The sequence below is a fragment of the Cervus canadensis genome, chromosome 28 (assembly GCF_019320065.1).
Source record: "Cervus canadensis isolate Bull #8, Minnesota chromosome 28, ASM1932006v1, whole genome shotgun sequence".
Lineage (NCBI taxonomy): Eukaryota > Metazoa > Chordata > Mammalia > Artiodactyla > Cervidae > Cervus > Cervus canadensis.
The window spans coordinates 825,831-839,952 of NC_057413.1; the positions used below are offsets into that span (position 1 = coordinate 825,831).

Below are 14,122 nucleotides of genomic sequence, written 5' to 3' on the forward strand. Positions count from 1 at the left end.
GGGCAACCTTCCCACTGCCCACATGCTGCCCAAGCCCCAGTGTCCGGCCAGCTGGCACCCCCAACTGCCTCCTGAAAACTAACACACTTACATTAGAGCCAAGATCTTCTTCAGTCAGGTGGACTCGACCTAGCCTAATGAATGAAACTCAATGTTTCTATCTGCACGGAGAGCAGGAAAAAGACCAAACAAGGAACTGACCACACGAGACCCGTAAGCAGATGGCTTCAGCTGCACACTCACACACACGAGTGTTTCTGCTAAAGGCGTCACCGTGAAGCCCCGGTTTGCTATCCCTGCCTTGCTTCACATATTACTGGAGCATCTACAGGGCAGGGCGGGGAGCCCACTCTGGGGCTTCACTTTAACTATGTTCAGAGGCTCACAGCCCAGGCGTACAGAGGGCTTCCTCCTTAGCTCTGCCCCTCGCAGGTCACGGGTCCTGTGACACGTCCTCTTTGTCTCTGGCTTATGCTCCATGATCGTGAGACCCCTCTGGAATGTTTTCTCCCTGTTTCTTGTGCTTGAGGTTTGTGGAGCTTTTTACATCTGTGTGCTTAGAGTTTTCATGAAATTTGAAAAAAATTTATTTGTTATTTCTTCATGTGTTTTTTCAATTCCCTCTCTTCACTGTGACTCTGACTACTAGCACATCTGGGCACTTAAAGCTGCCCTGGAGAGCTGACACTCTTCGTTTCCTGGAAAATTCTTTCTGTGTTTCATCTCAGACGGTCTCCAGGGGCACTGGGGTCTTCCTCTGTAAAGCAGTCGCCCCTTAATTCCATCTGATGTAATTTTCACAGCGGACATGGCGGGTTTCATCTCTGCAAGTCCAACTGTCTTCTCCATATCTTCCCTCTAGCTTTTCGGTCTATGAAGCAGTGTTCCACACGTGGGCTTAATGTCTAACGCCCCTGCCACGGGTGTCAACATCCAGGTCACTTCTGCACTGGTTTTGGTGGATTCTTTTCCTCTTCACTGTGGGATATATTGTCCTGCTTCTTTGCAAACCAGTGATTTCCGGTTGGATGTCATCCATTGTGAAGTTCACCTTGTGAGGCAGTGTGTCTATATTGTTACAAACACTCTTGAACTTCATTTTGTGATATATCCTTAACTCACCTGAAAACAGGGTGGTCCTTGGGGTCCTCCTTTTCAGATCTGTTAGGCAGGTCTGGAGCCGCACCCAAGGCGGGGCCAGTGGATCCCCACTGCAGAGGCGGGACCCCTGGACTCTCAGCCACCGCCTGTGGATGCGTCCAGCCTGGCTGGGGGGAGCCCGTCCCCGGCCCGTGTGAACGTCTGGGCTCCCAGGCCCCGATTATTTCCTCACACGAGGGGGTGGCTTTTGTCTGCTTCAGAGAAAATGTCAAACATGAAGTTCTGTCCCAGGAAGCACGGTCACCCGTTGGCTCCTGGTCCATCATGACCTGAGCACCTCCCGTGAGCGGGCTGCGCTGACCTCCATACCGCATTTTCATCTGTGCAATAACTCTGTAGTAAACACATGGTTCCCCCTTCACATGTGAAGCCACGACAGGGCTGATCAGTGTCCGGGCTGAGAGCTGAGCTTCAGCTCCTCTGATTCCCAAGCCTGCGCTCTGCTCCGGGCTCTCCTGAACAGACTGAAGAGAAGACCACGGGCCACCGGAAACGTGCGGGAACAAGCATGGGATCATAGAAACATGCAGGCCTGTGGCCCCTCCCCGAGAGCTGAAAACGCAGAACGGCAGCAAGCGCTCTGCTTCATTCATCCGAGGGGCCTCTGGGGCTTCCCAGGCGGCGCTAGCGGTAAAGAGCCCGCCTGCCAACGCGGAGACACAGAACACGGGTTCCATCCCTGGGTCGGGAAGAGCCCCTGGAGGAAGGCTTGGCAACCCACTCCAGGATTCTTGCCTGGAGCATCCCATGGACAGAGGAGCGGGCTGCAGTCCACAGGGTCGCAGAGAGCCGGACACGACTGAGTGACTCGCACACACAAGCGGCCTCTGACTGTGAGGGCAGCGTGACCGTGTCTGTCCCTGAGAAAGGAAGACACTGCCCATTAAACCAGGACGTGGCGCTTTACATAGTAAAACTAAACTTTAAATGTTAAAAAATCAATTTCAGGATTTGTTAAAATTAGAATTTTAATAAAAATTAAATTTAAACAAAATTTAAAGACTGAGACTTAATGTTGCTTAGGATCATAAATAGTCACCTAACCTCAATTTTAGACTTGCTAAAATTTCACAAAATACACAGTAAAATCAATTACTTAGAGAGTGATATTTACTGGTACCTCCCACCTGCCACTGTTGCCCTGACCTGACAACACTAAGGGGCAGCATCATGGTCTGCATTTCCGAGTAACGGAGGCACAGAGAGGCCGGGGGCCCGGGCAGCGTCACACAGCTGGTAAAGGGTGGTGCCCGGTCTTGCTACTTCTAACACGCTTGTTTGAAATAAGCCCATCTTATCACCTTCTGTGTTTTCCTGCTGACATGTCAGTCCTGTGTGTGTGTGCACCCATGTGTCGGCACGCACATGTATCCCAGGGGGCTGGAGTCACATGCAGTCAATGGGCACCAGTGGAAACAGCATCAGCGAATGTTGGCGGGATGAGATGTCTCATCTGCCCACAGCACAGTGAGTGAACAGTCATCCACGGGCCTTAAATAAACTCAGAAAAAGAAGGCTATAAACCAGTTTTTACATTAGAACATACAACTGTTCAAATGAAAAGCATCTACAGGTTTTGAAGACTCCTATTTAGCTGTTGTTTAGTCGCTCAGTCGTGTCTGACTCTTTGTGACCCCATGGACTTGTAGCCCACCAGGCTCCTCTGTCCATGGGATTCTCCAGGCAAGAATCCTGGAGTGGGTTGCCATGCCCTCCTCCAGCAGATCCTCCCGACCCAGGGATCACACTTGCCTCTCTGACGTCTCCTGCACTGGCAGGCGGGTGCTTTACCACTAGCCCCAACTGGGAAGCCCCAGAACTCCTCAGTTCTGCACAAACCAGGAGGGCTAGTCACCCTGTCAGTCAGAGACTGAACTAGGAATGAAACAGAAAACCCGGGAACGGCTTCTTATAAGATACTCCTAGACACAAACGACGCGACAACCAGAACCTCTGCACCACACGTTCTAAGCTGGCGGTCTAAGGGTGGCCCCGGGCCAGCAGTACCCACGGGCACGTTATAGAAGTGAGCGTGGGCACCAGCAAGACCTCACATCGCACTCCAGGGATGGGGCCCAGCAAGAATCTGGGCTTTAAGGAGCCACAGGTCCCAGGACTGGGACAGGGACACATTAGGGCGACCCCATCATCTGCCCGCCTCACAGGCCCCCGGTCCAGATGATGCAGCTTCAATACCATCCTTTGCTGATGGAAACGCTGCCCCCTCCCACCAAGCCAGATGCTTCTGCATCCTTTTCCACAAGGTAGGCCCTCGGATGTATAATCTTTCACAAAAACTGAATCGCCAGTTTATCTAGTTTGCCCATCTATTCAAAGTCTCTCCTTGGGAAGCTAGCATTTAAATTGAAACACTTTGTATTGAACAACCAAGGCAGAAACTGTACAGCGTAGAAGTGCAGGGAGAGGAAAATTTCTTCAGGGAAAAACCTTCATGAGATTTCCTTTTCATGAAGCCTCCAGCTCCAACAGCCCCTGGCTGCACCATCCCCTACCCCACAGAGGACCATTTCCAAACCTAAAGACAGATCCATGCAATTTAAGGAGAAATGCTGAAATTTAGGAGACATGACCAATGTGCCATTTTCTCACAGGTTCTTCATGATGACAAAATTAAAAATCGAGTAATTTATTACATTCTATTTTTTTTTTAGATTATGTCATCAAACCCAAATCAGAAGTCTTCTCATTTTTAAATTACATGTATATATTAACTATAAGCAATTAATAAGTTTACTTATAAATGAGTGTCTGCCTTTCAATACTCTATAAACATCTCTTCCTTTCTATAAGCTTACATAAGCTTCTTAAAGTGAATTAGTTTGCTTACTAATGATGGGCATGACAAATAACGTTATTTGCAGCAAAATATGTTCTGATTCACAGAGAACCAGTTCTTCGTGTCATGTACGGCTGGACTCTGTGGTCCATGGTCTCTAAATGCCCAGGATGTCATAACTCAGAGGAGACCGCTCAGCCGTATCTCAGGGCAAGAGGCAGTTGGTATCTCTTACGATGTACTGGCTTACGACTTTCCAAAGTCTCTTGCCATCAGCTGGGCACGGAAACGCTTATAACGGGTGGTTTGTGGATACGAGAAGAGCCGTATTTTAGCAGTTAAGTGACTCTCAAGTTCCAGTCCCTTTCAAATGCTGTTTACCCAAAATTTCAATGTTATCATTGGTTGGGAAGAGGGGGAACTAGAAGTACATCCCCACGCGCCACCAGAAGCACGTCTCTGCTAACCACGCTCCTGGTGATGAGGAAGGGGAGCCAGTCAGCGGGTTTCGAGGTCAAGACTCGGGCGGAGAAGACGGTGACCTCACGAGCGTCTGTCTCCTTGCTCACCCGCGTCCACTCCTGGAGACCTCCAGGCCTTGGGGTGGGCTGGGCGGGGGTGAAGGTGCTCAGGGACATGCAGGCCTCCTGGGGGCCCTCACCCGACCTCGCGGGGGCCCTCACCTGACCTCCCGGGGGCCTGCGGGCCATCAGAGCTCTGTCCTTCCCCCGCCCACTCAGAAGCGCCCACTCCACAGAGAAACAACTCTGCCTGTGGGCGGAGGCGCAGTTCAGGGTTTCTGATTTGTGTTTTAGACACGTCACTGGGACAACGGCTTTGGGTGGGCAGGGCTGGGCCCCAGTGTCACTTGAAACACAGCTTCTAGGAGGAAGAGTTTCCAGGCGCCCGTCAGAGGAAGAGGGAGAAAGAGGGACTCTGGGGGCCATTCTGTGACCAGGCCTCTTCCCAACTTCCAGGCCCTGAGCTACTCTGAGTCCCCCCGACTCCCAGGAACGGACCCCAGGCCTGAGACCGGCACCCCCGAGGGGCAGGCGGGGACGTGCACAGACACAGTCAGGGCATCCGGAGGCCGTCTGAGGAGTTCCCGGGAGGATAATCACCGCAATTTACACTAACGCTGCATCTTTGATGGTGAGATCGCAACACGCTTCACGCACGATAATTTCACCTCCCAGTACTTTTGTGCAGTTTAGGACAATCATCCCTCAATTAGCACGGGGAATGAGCGCTGAGTCAGGGGAAGATGAGGATGGAGGCCAAGGTGCCATTTCAACAGCAGCCTTCTCTGAACTCGCGTGAGCCTGACCCTCGTGGGGTTCCCCATGCTGCTTACTCTCCATGAATAAACTAAAACCTCTGCCGGTGGTTTACATGAACAATACCTGCAAAAACCACAACCTAACCTGCTGTCCACGTGAGGGTCAGGGCACAAAAATGTCACAGACAGACGATGCAGCAGAAATAATGACTGACAGTCAACTCAAGTTTAAAACAAACCATCCCTGTAGGCTCTGTGATACAGACCACCAAGTACAAGGGGATCGAAAATAAAGTCCAGCTGCCTGGAAAAATTGTAAAGACGAGGGAGGAAGACAGAAAAGAGGTTGAGTTACTTAAAAAAAAAAAAAGAGAGCAATATCATGAAAGACGCAGACAAGGAAAGGAGAGTGTTTCCAGCAAGCAGCGGGTGGCTCTGTTTGGATTTCAGCAGAGGTTGGGGGCAGAATCACCTTAATATTACTTAACTGAGGAGAGGCGCAACTGAGTCAGAAGGCTGACACCAACCTGAGCAGGTGTGCAAAGGTGTTTCTGCTGAAAGCCACCACCACGGGGTCTGTGTGTGTGCCCGGACGCTCAGTCATGTCTGACTCTTTGCGACCCCATGGACGGTAGCCCGCCAGGCTCCTCTGTCCCCGGGATTCTCCAGGCAAGAATACTGGGGTGGCTTGCCATTTCCCCCTCCAGGGCATCTTTCTGACCCAGGGATCAAACCCAAATCTCCTGCGTCTCCTGTATTGGCACGTGGATTCTTCACCACTGAGTCGCCTGGGAAGCCCAGGATCTCTGTTCATTCCAGAGCAATAAAGCTGTGAACATGAGGCTTCTTAGGACCCAGGCTTGGATGTGAGATGGCTGGACAGGAAGAAAGGTGACCGCAGTGGACACTCTCAATGGACAGGCAGAAGCTTTGCTTCATGTTTAGCCAGACATGAAAGTGACGGCCTTTTGATAAATACATTAAAGAAATCCACAATGAGAACCGCGGCCTTGGCCCCTGCTGTCCCGATGGGATGAGCGCCCTGGTCTCACAGACAGATTCCAGTGGGAACCGTCCTCACTCCCCTGGGGTCGGCCAGGCCCGCGTGGTGGTGGGGCCAGGCTCTCACTGCCCACCCTGGGCTGTCTGCTCATGTCTCTTCCCGAGGCCTCCCTGAGCAGCGGGGCGGACACGGGGCCAAAGTGGAGGCACCCACTTCGCCTGCAGGGCAGCTGGGAGGGGCTGATTCACAAAGACAGCGAGTCACAGCCACCAACCCGAGGCCCGGCTCCTTGTCCACAGACACGCAAACCACACGCCCGCGGACAAGCCAGGGCCGGCTCCACGTCCATGGACATGCACGCTCTGTCCACGGAGGAGCCAGGGCAGGCCCACACTCCCGGACAAGCACGCCACGTCCGCAGACGAGCCAGACTGGGTGAAAATGGCTCCTTTCTCGCCTCGGGGGGCGGCACTGGCTCGGGGGCCTCACAGGGAATCACAGCTGTTCTTTCTGACCCACACTCTCTCTCTCTTCATCTCCCTGTTCATCTGACCCATGAGTCATTAGAATTCTGGTTTTTTCACCCTGTCACTGCAAGTTAACATTGTTAGCAAGAGAGCCATCTTCAGTCAGGCCACTCCTCTTCACCGGGGAAACGTGACGTTAATGAAAACTGTGTTTTGGAAACCTGTTTTAGAGAGTCTATCCAAAGCCTAGTCCAACGCATCTGACTGAAGTTTTCATCAAGATCGGTCACGGAGAGGAAGATTCTGCAAGGGGTCACCCCATAGTGACTGGCCAGAGGTCAGATGACGCCTGTCAAAGGGGAGGCTGATGGTCTCAGAGGAAGAGGGACTCAGTGAGGCTTAAGGATGACATGGTTTTGAGGCTCATGACAGCAGGAACAGGATGGAAGAGAGTCCAAGCGCAAGGAGAAGAGGGCGAGGCGTGCGGGGAGGAGGGCTGAGCTCTGCCCGGCTGGGGTGGGCACTCACCGCGGGGGTCTGGGAGAGGCCCTGTCTCCACCTGGGGGGAAGTGGTCCCTGCTCCGGAACGCCCTCTGGGCCTCTTTTTAAAGCCACAGTCACCCCACTGCTCCCGGCCCCTGCCTTCAGTCCCTCAGAAACACCACACATGTGGGCTGACCTCGCCCACGGGGGCCCACATCTGCTCACGGTGTTTTCGAGGGTGGGCATTATCAAACTTTCAACTGACAGCTAACTGGAATCTTCATGTCTTCTTTCTCCTCAAAGTGATTAACAATGTGTTTTCCAAACAACAGAAAACTCTGTGACCCAGCAATGGTTCAACGTGATCAACTCAGTATTTTCTTCCAGTAGAACACCCAGACCCTAAGCCCCTGGAAGGAGCACAGCTCTGTCAGTGCCGGGATCTTAGTTCCTGAAACTCACTCAGGCTTCTGAGCCTGGAGCCACAAGGGGACAATGTGTGCGGTGTCCCATCTGCTGCAGCAGCGCAGGGGTCCATGCAGATTCCAGGCCGGGAAGCGGCGTCCGGCGTGAGGATGTGCACAGAGGCCGGTTTCTGCGGGCGGGGGCGGGGCGGGTGTCGGGAAGGCAGTGGACGTGGACGGCCGCCCAGCGTCTCCCGTGGCAGCTGACTTCTAGCCCGCTGGCAAGGCGGCAGTTCTGGGGTTGGCCCTGGAATGTGCTGGGCCCCAGGGCCTGGCAAAGAGAAGAGCAGGATCAGAGGAGGGACTCAGCTCTTCCTCTTTCCCGGGACCATCGGTCCCGACGCAGTGCTGGCTGTGAAGGAGCATGTGGCCATTGCTGCCTGAAGCCGTCGGGGAACAGAACCAGGCACACACTACAGGAAACCTCAGGAGCCAATGGCTCAAAGAAGCCTTTGAGATGGCCTCTGATAACTAATGATTCCACGGGCGTCCACGACGATGCTGATGGTGATAATTAACCATGATGACAGTAATGAAAGCGATAACACGCGGCGCGAAGCACCTTATACTTAGGCGAGCCTTTCATCCTCAGGAACTAAACGCTCTGCATCCCGCCTTCCGGGCACATCACTTTGAAAGTAGGTCTCTGCTCATCCCTGAAATTCAGCCTGCCTGGACTGGGATGGGGGCACCGCCTGCCAGCTCACGTCAGCTCTTTGGCGTCAGCCCTTTACCCCTCTGAGGAGTCCGGCCTCCTGAACCTTGGACACAAATGTTTCATGTGTGGTTCTTAACCAGCTTCGTCAGCTGGGTTTCTGAGACTGACCTCCTGCACCCACAGATGCGTGCCTGTGGGGGACCAGCTCCTGCTCACGACCCCCTCCCCTAAACGCCCCTCAATGCTTGTGCACATCAGGCCCCAAACCCGACTGTCATCGTCCACATCAGGCCCCCAGGCCCAGCGCCAGCTCGAGACTCCGAAATCGTGCCAGAGCTCAGCGCCCTGCACCTGCCCCGTGAACGGAGTGCCTGGGTCCTCGGGGGATCGCGATGGGGTGACGGCCCCCTCCTGCCCTCACGTGCCGCCTGTCCTACAGCACCATCCTGCCGCCCCGGCCCGCCGCCCCGGCCCCGCAATCTCTGTCTGCAACGTCCTGGCACCTGCTGCTGTCCGGCTGCCACCTCCCGGTCCAGTGAGCGCCCCGCTGCCCTGCTTCGGCCTGGCCCACAGCCTCCACACCATCCCCTTGTCTACGGCCGAGGACCCTGCTTCATCTGCCTGCACGTTTCTCGTGGGCTGCGAGGACTCGTTTCCACGGCAGGAATTCAGTGAACGTTGCTTCAGGATTACTCCTCTAAGGCCGCAGTCAGATAGAGACAGTCTACTTTACATGCGCTGACACGTCTTCTGAGACGCTGAAGGTATGGATGTGGCGAGTGCGCCAAGGGATCCCTACAACGAACCCTGAGAGCCGCAGAGCCTCTCAGCGGCTGAGTGCTGACCTGTTTCTTAGTTTAGGCGTTCTCACACCAGGTTTAGGAGGCGGAGCACTTCTGACTTACCCAGGAAACCTGTCATGCGTTAGGAAACGCGCAGACCAGCGGTCCTAATGCAGGTTGCACCGTTTGTTGCACCAGTAGGGGTTCCTCTAAAATCTGTACCTTCTTCCCCTCAAAGCGGAATGGCACCATTCTGATCCGCATCTAATCACGAACCCTTCAAGGAGCAACGGAAGGAAGTCGGGGGCGTTGTGGTCGGGACACAACTATCATTTCATTAGATACAAACACTCTTGAGGGGTGGGCAGCCAGGGAGGAGCTCAGGCTTTATGAGGAGTGTCCCCTGCCCGGGGGCCCGGCATGGAGGAGGATAGGCCATGGTGCAGCCGAGACTCGAGTGCAGACAGCCAGGTGCACGGCCCTCGCGGGTTCGTCCCCGGAAGGAGAGGGGCAGGGGGCAGCGTGGTTAAGGAGAGACACAAAGCTTAGCAGGAGGAGCCTGGGAGGGAGGATTAAGAGCGTAAACAGTGGTTTCGAGACATAAACTCCTTATAAACACGAGCGGTGAGAAGGTCAGGGAGTAATTACAAAGAGGAAGCTCTGTACGAAGCGAGGCTCTGCTGACAGCATCCACGCTGCTGCGCCCACCGGTGATGAGAGGGCAGACGTGGGGCCTGCGGGGACGCTGGGCCAGGAGCCCAGCTGCTGCTCTCCTGGTCCCAGCAGAGAGGGGGCTCGCCCTTGGTCTGCCTGGCCAGCTTCCTCTTCCCCCACAAAGGGCAGGAGGGCAGCAGTGGGGGACGAGGGCCCTGGGGGTCAGAGGACCAGGACTGAGCGATAGGGGGCCTCCAGGGGGGCTGGGGAAGACGGAGCCACAGGGAAGGGAGGGTCTGGCTTCCTGCCGGGGTGGGGAGCACAGCCACGGGGAAGAGGGGCCTTTTCAAGACCCCCGCCGCGGACCGGGGTGGTGCTGGGCGAAGGTCTAACTGGTATTTGTACAAGTCCTCTGATGACAGATCAGATTCCTGAGGTCTGGAAAGTGTTACCCTGCATTATTCTAAACAGGGCTACGAGATAGAACAAGCAATTATGGGCCATTTAACTTAACATCATTTACAGAAAAATATTAGGAAAAGTTTGCAGAGGGGACAACTCGACAAGCGTGTGGTAATTTGATTAGAAACAGCCCACATGTTTCTGCTGAAGGAAGGTGTGGTTTTAACCGGCTTTGCCTTCTCTGAAGTTACTGCTTTCCCAGATCTAGATTTTAACTCAGGGCTTTTTTCTAATATCTATAAAGAATGGGAATAAACATAATGTATCTAGGTAAAGGAAGCAAAAGCCAGTCACAGTGGAGGATGTTGGAAATACCACATCAAGAAAAGTCCATGTTAGAGACAAACAGGACAGGAAGGAAAATTCAGCTCCATCATCAGTGGAGTTTAAACATAATTTTTCATGAAAAATAGGTGCTTTCAAATATGGTCTGTGAATGCATTTCCCGTGACATTTCTTAAAGTGTTCTGCAGGAAAAAAAGGCATTTTTTGGTTTGTTTGTTTCACTGAAAAAAGGAAAATCTTAGCTTTTCTTTTTTTAAGTGAATTGACCATTTGGTGTGATTAACAATTGCCACGCTGGGATGAATACTTCTTAATCCAATCTTTGTGAATTTCCCAAGTTAAAAATTTTCCAAAAAAAAAAAAAATTTTTCAGACAAAAAGAAAACGTCTTTGTTATTATTTTAAATTAAGTAATAAATCAATGTTAATTTTCTCATATTTACATGATAATTCCATATCCCTGAATTGCTATTGAATTTTCAGCAGGGTCAGAAAGGATAAAAATCAAGATAAAACAAGAATAAAGAAATCAAAGTACATAGTAAAACGTTTGCTAGAAGCCTTGATTGTATCACATCACTGCTTGTTAGCAGTTAATACGCACAATTCACCAGCGATGTCAGTCTGTCTTTCAAAAGGCAGCCAACTTGAGTAACTGACCTGTTCTTCCCACCTACACTCCCCACGGGGACTGGGTGTGTGTGTCGTCCATGATCGATTCTTACGGCCTAACACAGGGTTTGGCAAATATTTGCTGAAAGAATGAATAACTAACAATAATGGCATCAATGCTGGGTGTTTTACTGCGTGTCACTGTTCTAATGAGCAGTTTGTAGAACCGATTATCACTTCTACAACAATTCTTTGAAAGAAGTTCAACAGTTAACCCCATTTTTAAAGACAGGCAGACGGAGGCACTGAGGAGCAACAGGTTTGAGGTCGCCCGCCCGTGATGGACAGTCTCTGAACTCAGGCCGCCTGGCCTTCTGCACAGCCCTGCTTCCTCCCAGCTCGGACGCCCATCACCAGGGCTCCAGGGAGCGTGCACCCAGGGAGACCCGCAGAGGAGGGGGCCCAGTCTTCACACTAACGCTGGGAAATGTGAAGCCCAGTTTTCAGAAGCAAGTTCTCCACCCGAGCCAAACAACTAAACATTCAGGGGAAGCCCAGAGGCGTCCACCAAGAGACCCAGAACAGGACTCCGCTCAGCTCTAGGTGGACGCCAGCATCCTGAGCGCAGACACACACTTTCAGGACTCCCACGCGGAGCGGGAGCAGGACCAAGGAGCCCGCTGCGGTGAGCCGGACGAGGGGAAAGGTCCCCAGCCGGGAGTTCTCTCCACACAGAACGGCTGTTGGGCTCCCTGGGGTTCTTGCCGGCCTCTGCTGGGTAAACAGCCTTCCTTGGTCTGAATCTTATTCACAAACAACACAAACCTGCACCTCCCGCCGGTCATGCTTTCAGACACTAGTGCTCTGGGGCCCGCCATGTCCTCACAGCCTGCCCCCATGTTCTCTGGCATTTCCCCCTGGCAATCGCTCTGGAGGCACTGGACCCTCCGATGATCTAGTTCTGCTGTTGGCTCCGGGGTGCATGAGGTGCTGAACACACAGGACAAAAGCGGCCGGGGAAGGAGCTTTTCCAGAACCCGGGGGCGGGGTGAGGAGGAGCCTGTGGCCCCGGAAGAGGGTCCTGACTGCAGACGAGGGCAGGTCATGGCCCCGGGGGCTCCACGGCCCCCATGCCCAGCACTTCCCAGGCCTCGTCCCAGTGACTCCCCCCGCTGCTGCTCAGGGCCCAGACCCAAGTGCAAGCGCGCGGGCGGCTCTGGGTCTGGGCCCCTTTCACCTGGAGGAACAGCACCCCGGGCAGCTCTGCCTCAGCCTGTCAGACCGCTCAGTTCTGGGAAAGCTGCTGTGCTGAGGAATGAGGTGAAAAGTTGAGCCTCACTGCACATGCCCCACGGAGCCCTGAGCGGGGCGGGGAGGACAGGCTGCCGCAGCAGTAAAGGGGCCCCGGGGGGACAGACAGGCGAGAGGAGCCCCGGAGCCAGGCGGTGCTCTCAGGCTCAGAGGACAGACCTGAAGAGCAGGCACCACCACGGCGTCCGCGGGGACAGAAGGACGGACTGACGCGGCACTTCGGCAGGAAAGACGGCCCACGGGGGCTTCGGAAACCGACTCGTGAGCCCCAGGCTCCTCTGCTCTCTCGAGCCTCGTCCCCACCAACCCCCAGGGTCCCCAGGTGAGGGTGACAGACAAGCTGCTGGTAATGGCCTCCCGGCTTCGGAAGGAAGGCCCGGGGTGATGGGGCCACAGAAGTGGAGGGCTGGCCTGTCCATTCCCACTCTGAGATGACAACTCCTGTCGCACGCTCGGACACAAGGCTGCCCACTTAGGTTCCAGAAATACGACAGCCTGCGCCTCTGGGCCCTGGCGGGCGGCGGGCGTGGGCTCCAGGGCAGGGCTCCCGCCGTCAGCAGGACTGCCCCGGCCCCCTCCCGGCCTGCACATCCTCTGCCGGCACACCCACCCGGCGGCACAGCGTGCCATTGTTCGCCGGGTGTCAGAGACCGCCCCGCCCGGCTGGACAGCCCTGCACACTTCCTCTCCTTGCTATCCCGCCTGTGCGGACGGGCCGTGAAATGACGCCTCTCCTTTGTCTGAAACAAGACCGTCTGACGGGTGATTACCGGTGACATGTTCACTTTCAATCTTCCTTCGCGGGGCTTTCCTGACCTCAGAAAGGTGGCATGGCAGACAGGAATTTGGTTCAAAACACAGGTCGAGCAGGTTCCAGGGTAACGTGTTCACAGTTAAGACACAGTTCGTTCAGGAACCACCACATTTGAACACTTCTCTCTCAAGAGGCTGCTTTCTATCACCCCCAGGTCCATCCCTTTAAAACACTGAGCTTCGTCACCAGAGTGAAGGTGGCCCAAGTTTAAGTGACAACACCAAGTCAGGAGTTCTTACAAAGGGAGGAAAGGGGGATGCGGCGCTCGGACGCCTCGAGGTTATTTCTCCGTACAGGAACCTCTGCATTTAGAAATCCATGCATTAGCCACCCATCCACCCATCAACAAGTACTCATTATGCCGAGTTTGTTATCGTCTGAGACAACAAGAGAGTCCTCCTCAAAGAGTTCACAGTTTGGAGAAAAACATGTAAAGAAATGAGTATATTAAGTTATTATACATGTTATAATATGGTATGTACGTATGATGTAGATCCAAGAGAAAAAGTTGGGAGTTCAGTGGTGGTTAGTACACTGGCCAGAAAAGGCTTCATACCCAGGACCATACTTGAGCTGAGGCTCAGAGAGTGTACAGGCTCACACAGCTCAGGTTTGTGTGTGTGAGTATGTGTATATGTGACTGTGTGTACGTGTACATGACTGCACATGAGTGTGTGTGTGTGTGTGACAGCATGAATACATGTGGCTGTGTGCATGTGTGTGTGAGTGTGTGAGTATGTGTGTATGCAAGTGAGTGCATGTGTATGTGCCTCTGAGTACACTTGGCTGTGTGTACATGAGGGCACATGAGTGCATGCATATGTGAGTGTGTGCATGTGTGTGCATATATGGGTGTGTGTGAGAGCACGTGAGTGTGTGTGCATATATGG

General features: G+C 53.6%; 1 protein-coding gene across 2 annotated transcripts in view; it reads right to left on the minus strand.

Annotated features, from left to right (window-relative positions):
• Positions 1-14,122, minus strand: part of GMDS (GDP-mannose 4,6-dehydratase) — a 423,498-nt gene that overhangs the window by 38,859 nt on the left and 370,517 nt on the right. The window contains exon 10 of one of the 2 annotated variants that reach the window (XM_043450632.1): positions 7,570-7,925. The exons of the other annotated variant lie outside the window; for it this stretch is intronic. Coding sequence (XP_043306567.1) covers positions 7,653-7,925 — 273 coding nt within the window. The 3' untranslated portion in view covers positions 7,570-7,652. Of the gene's footprint in view, positions 1-7,569; positions 7,926-14,122 lie in introns of those variants that run through there. 2 annotated transcript variants of the gene reach the window in all.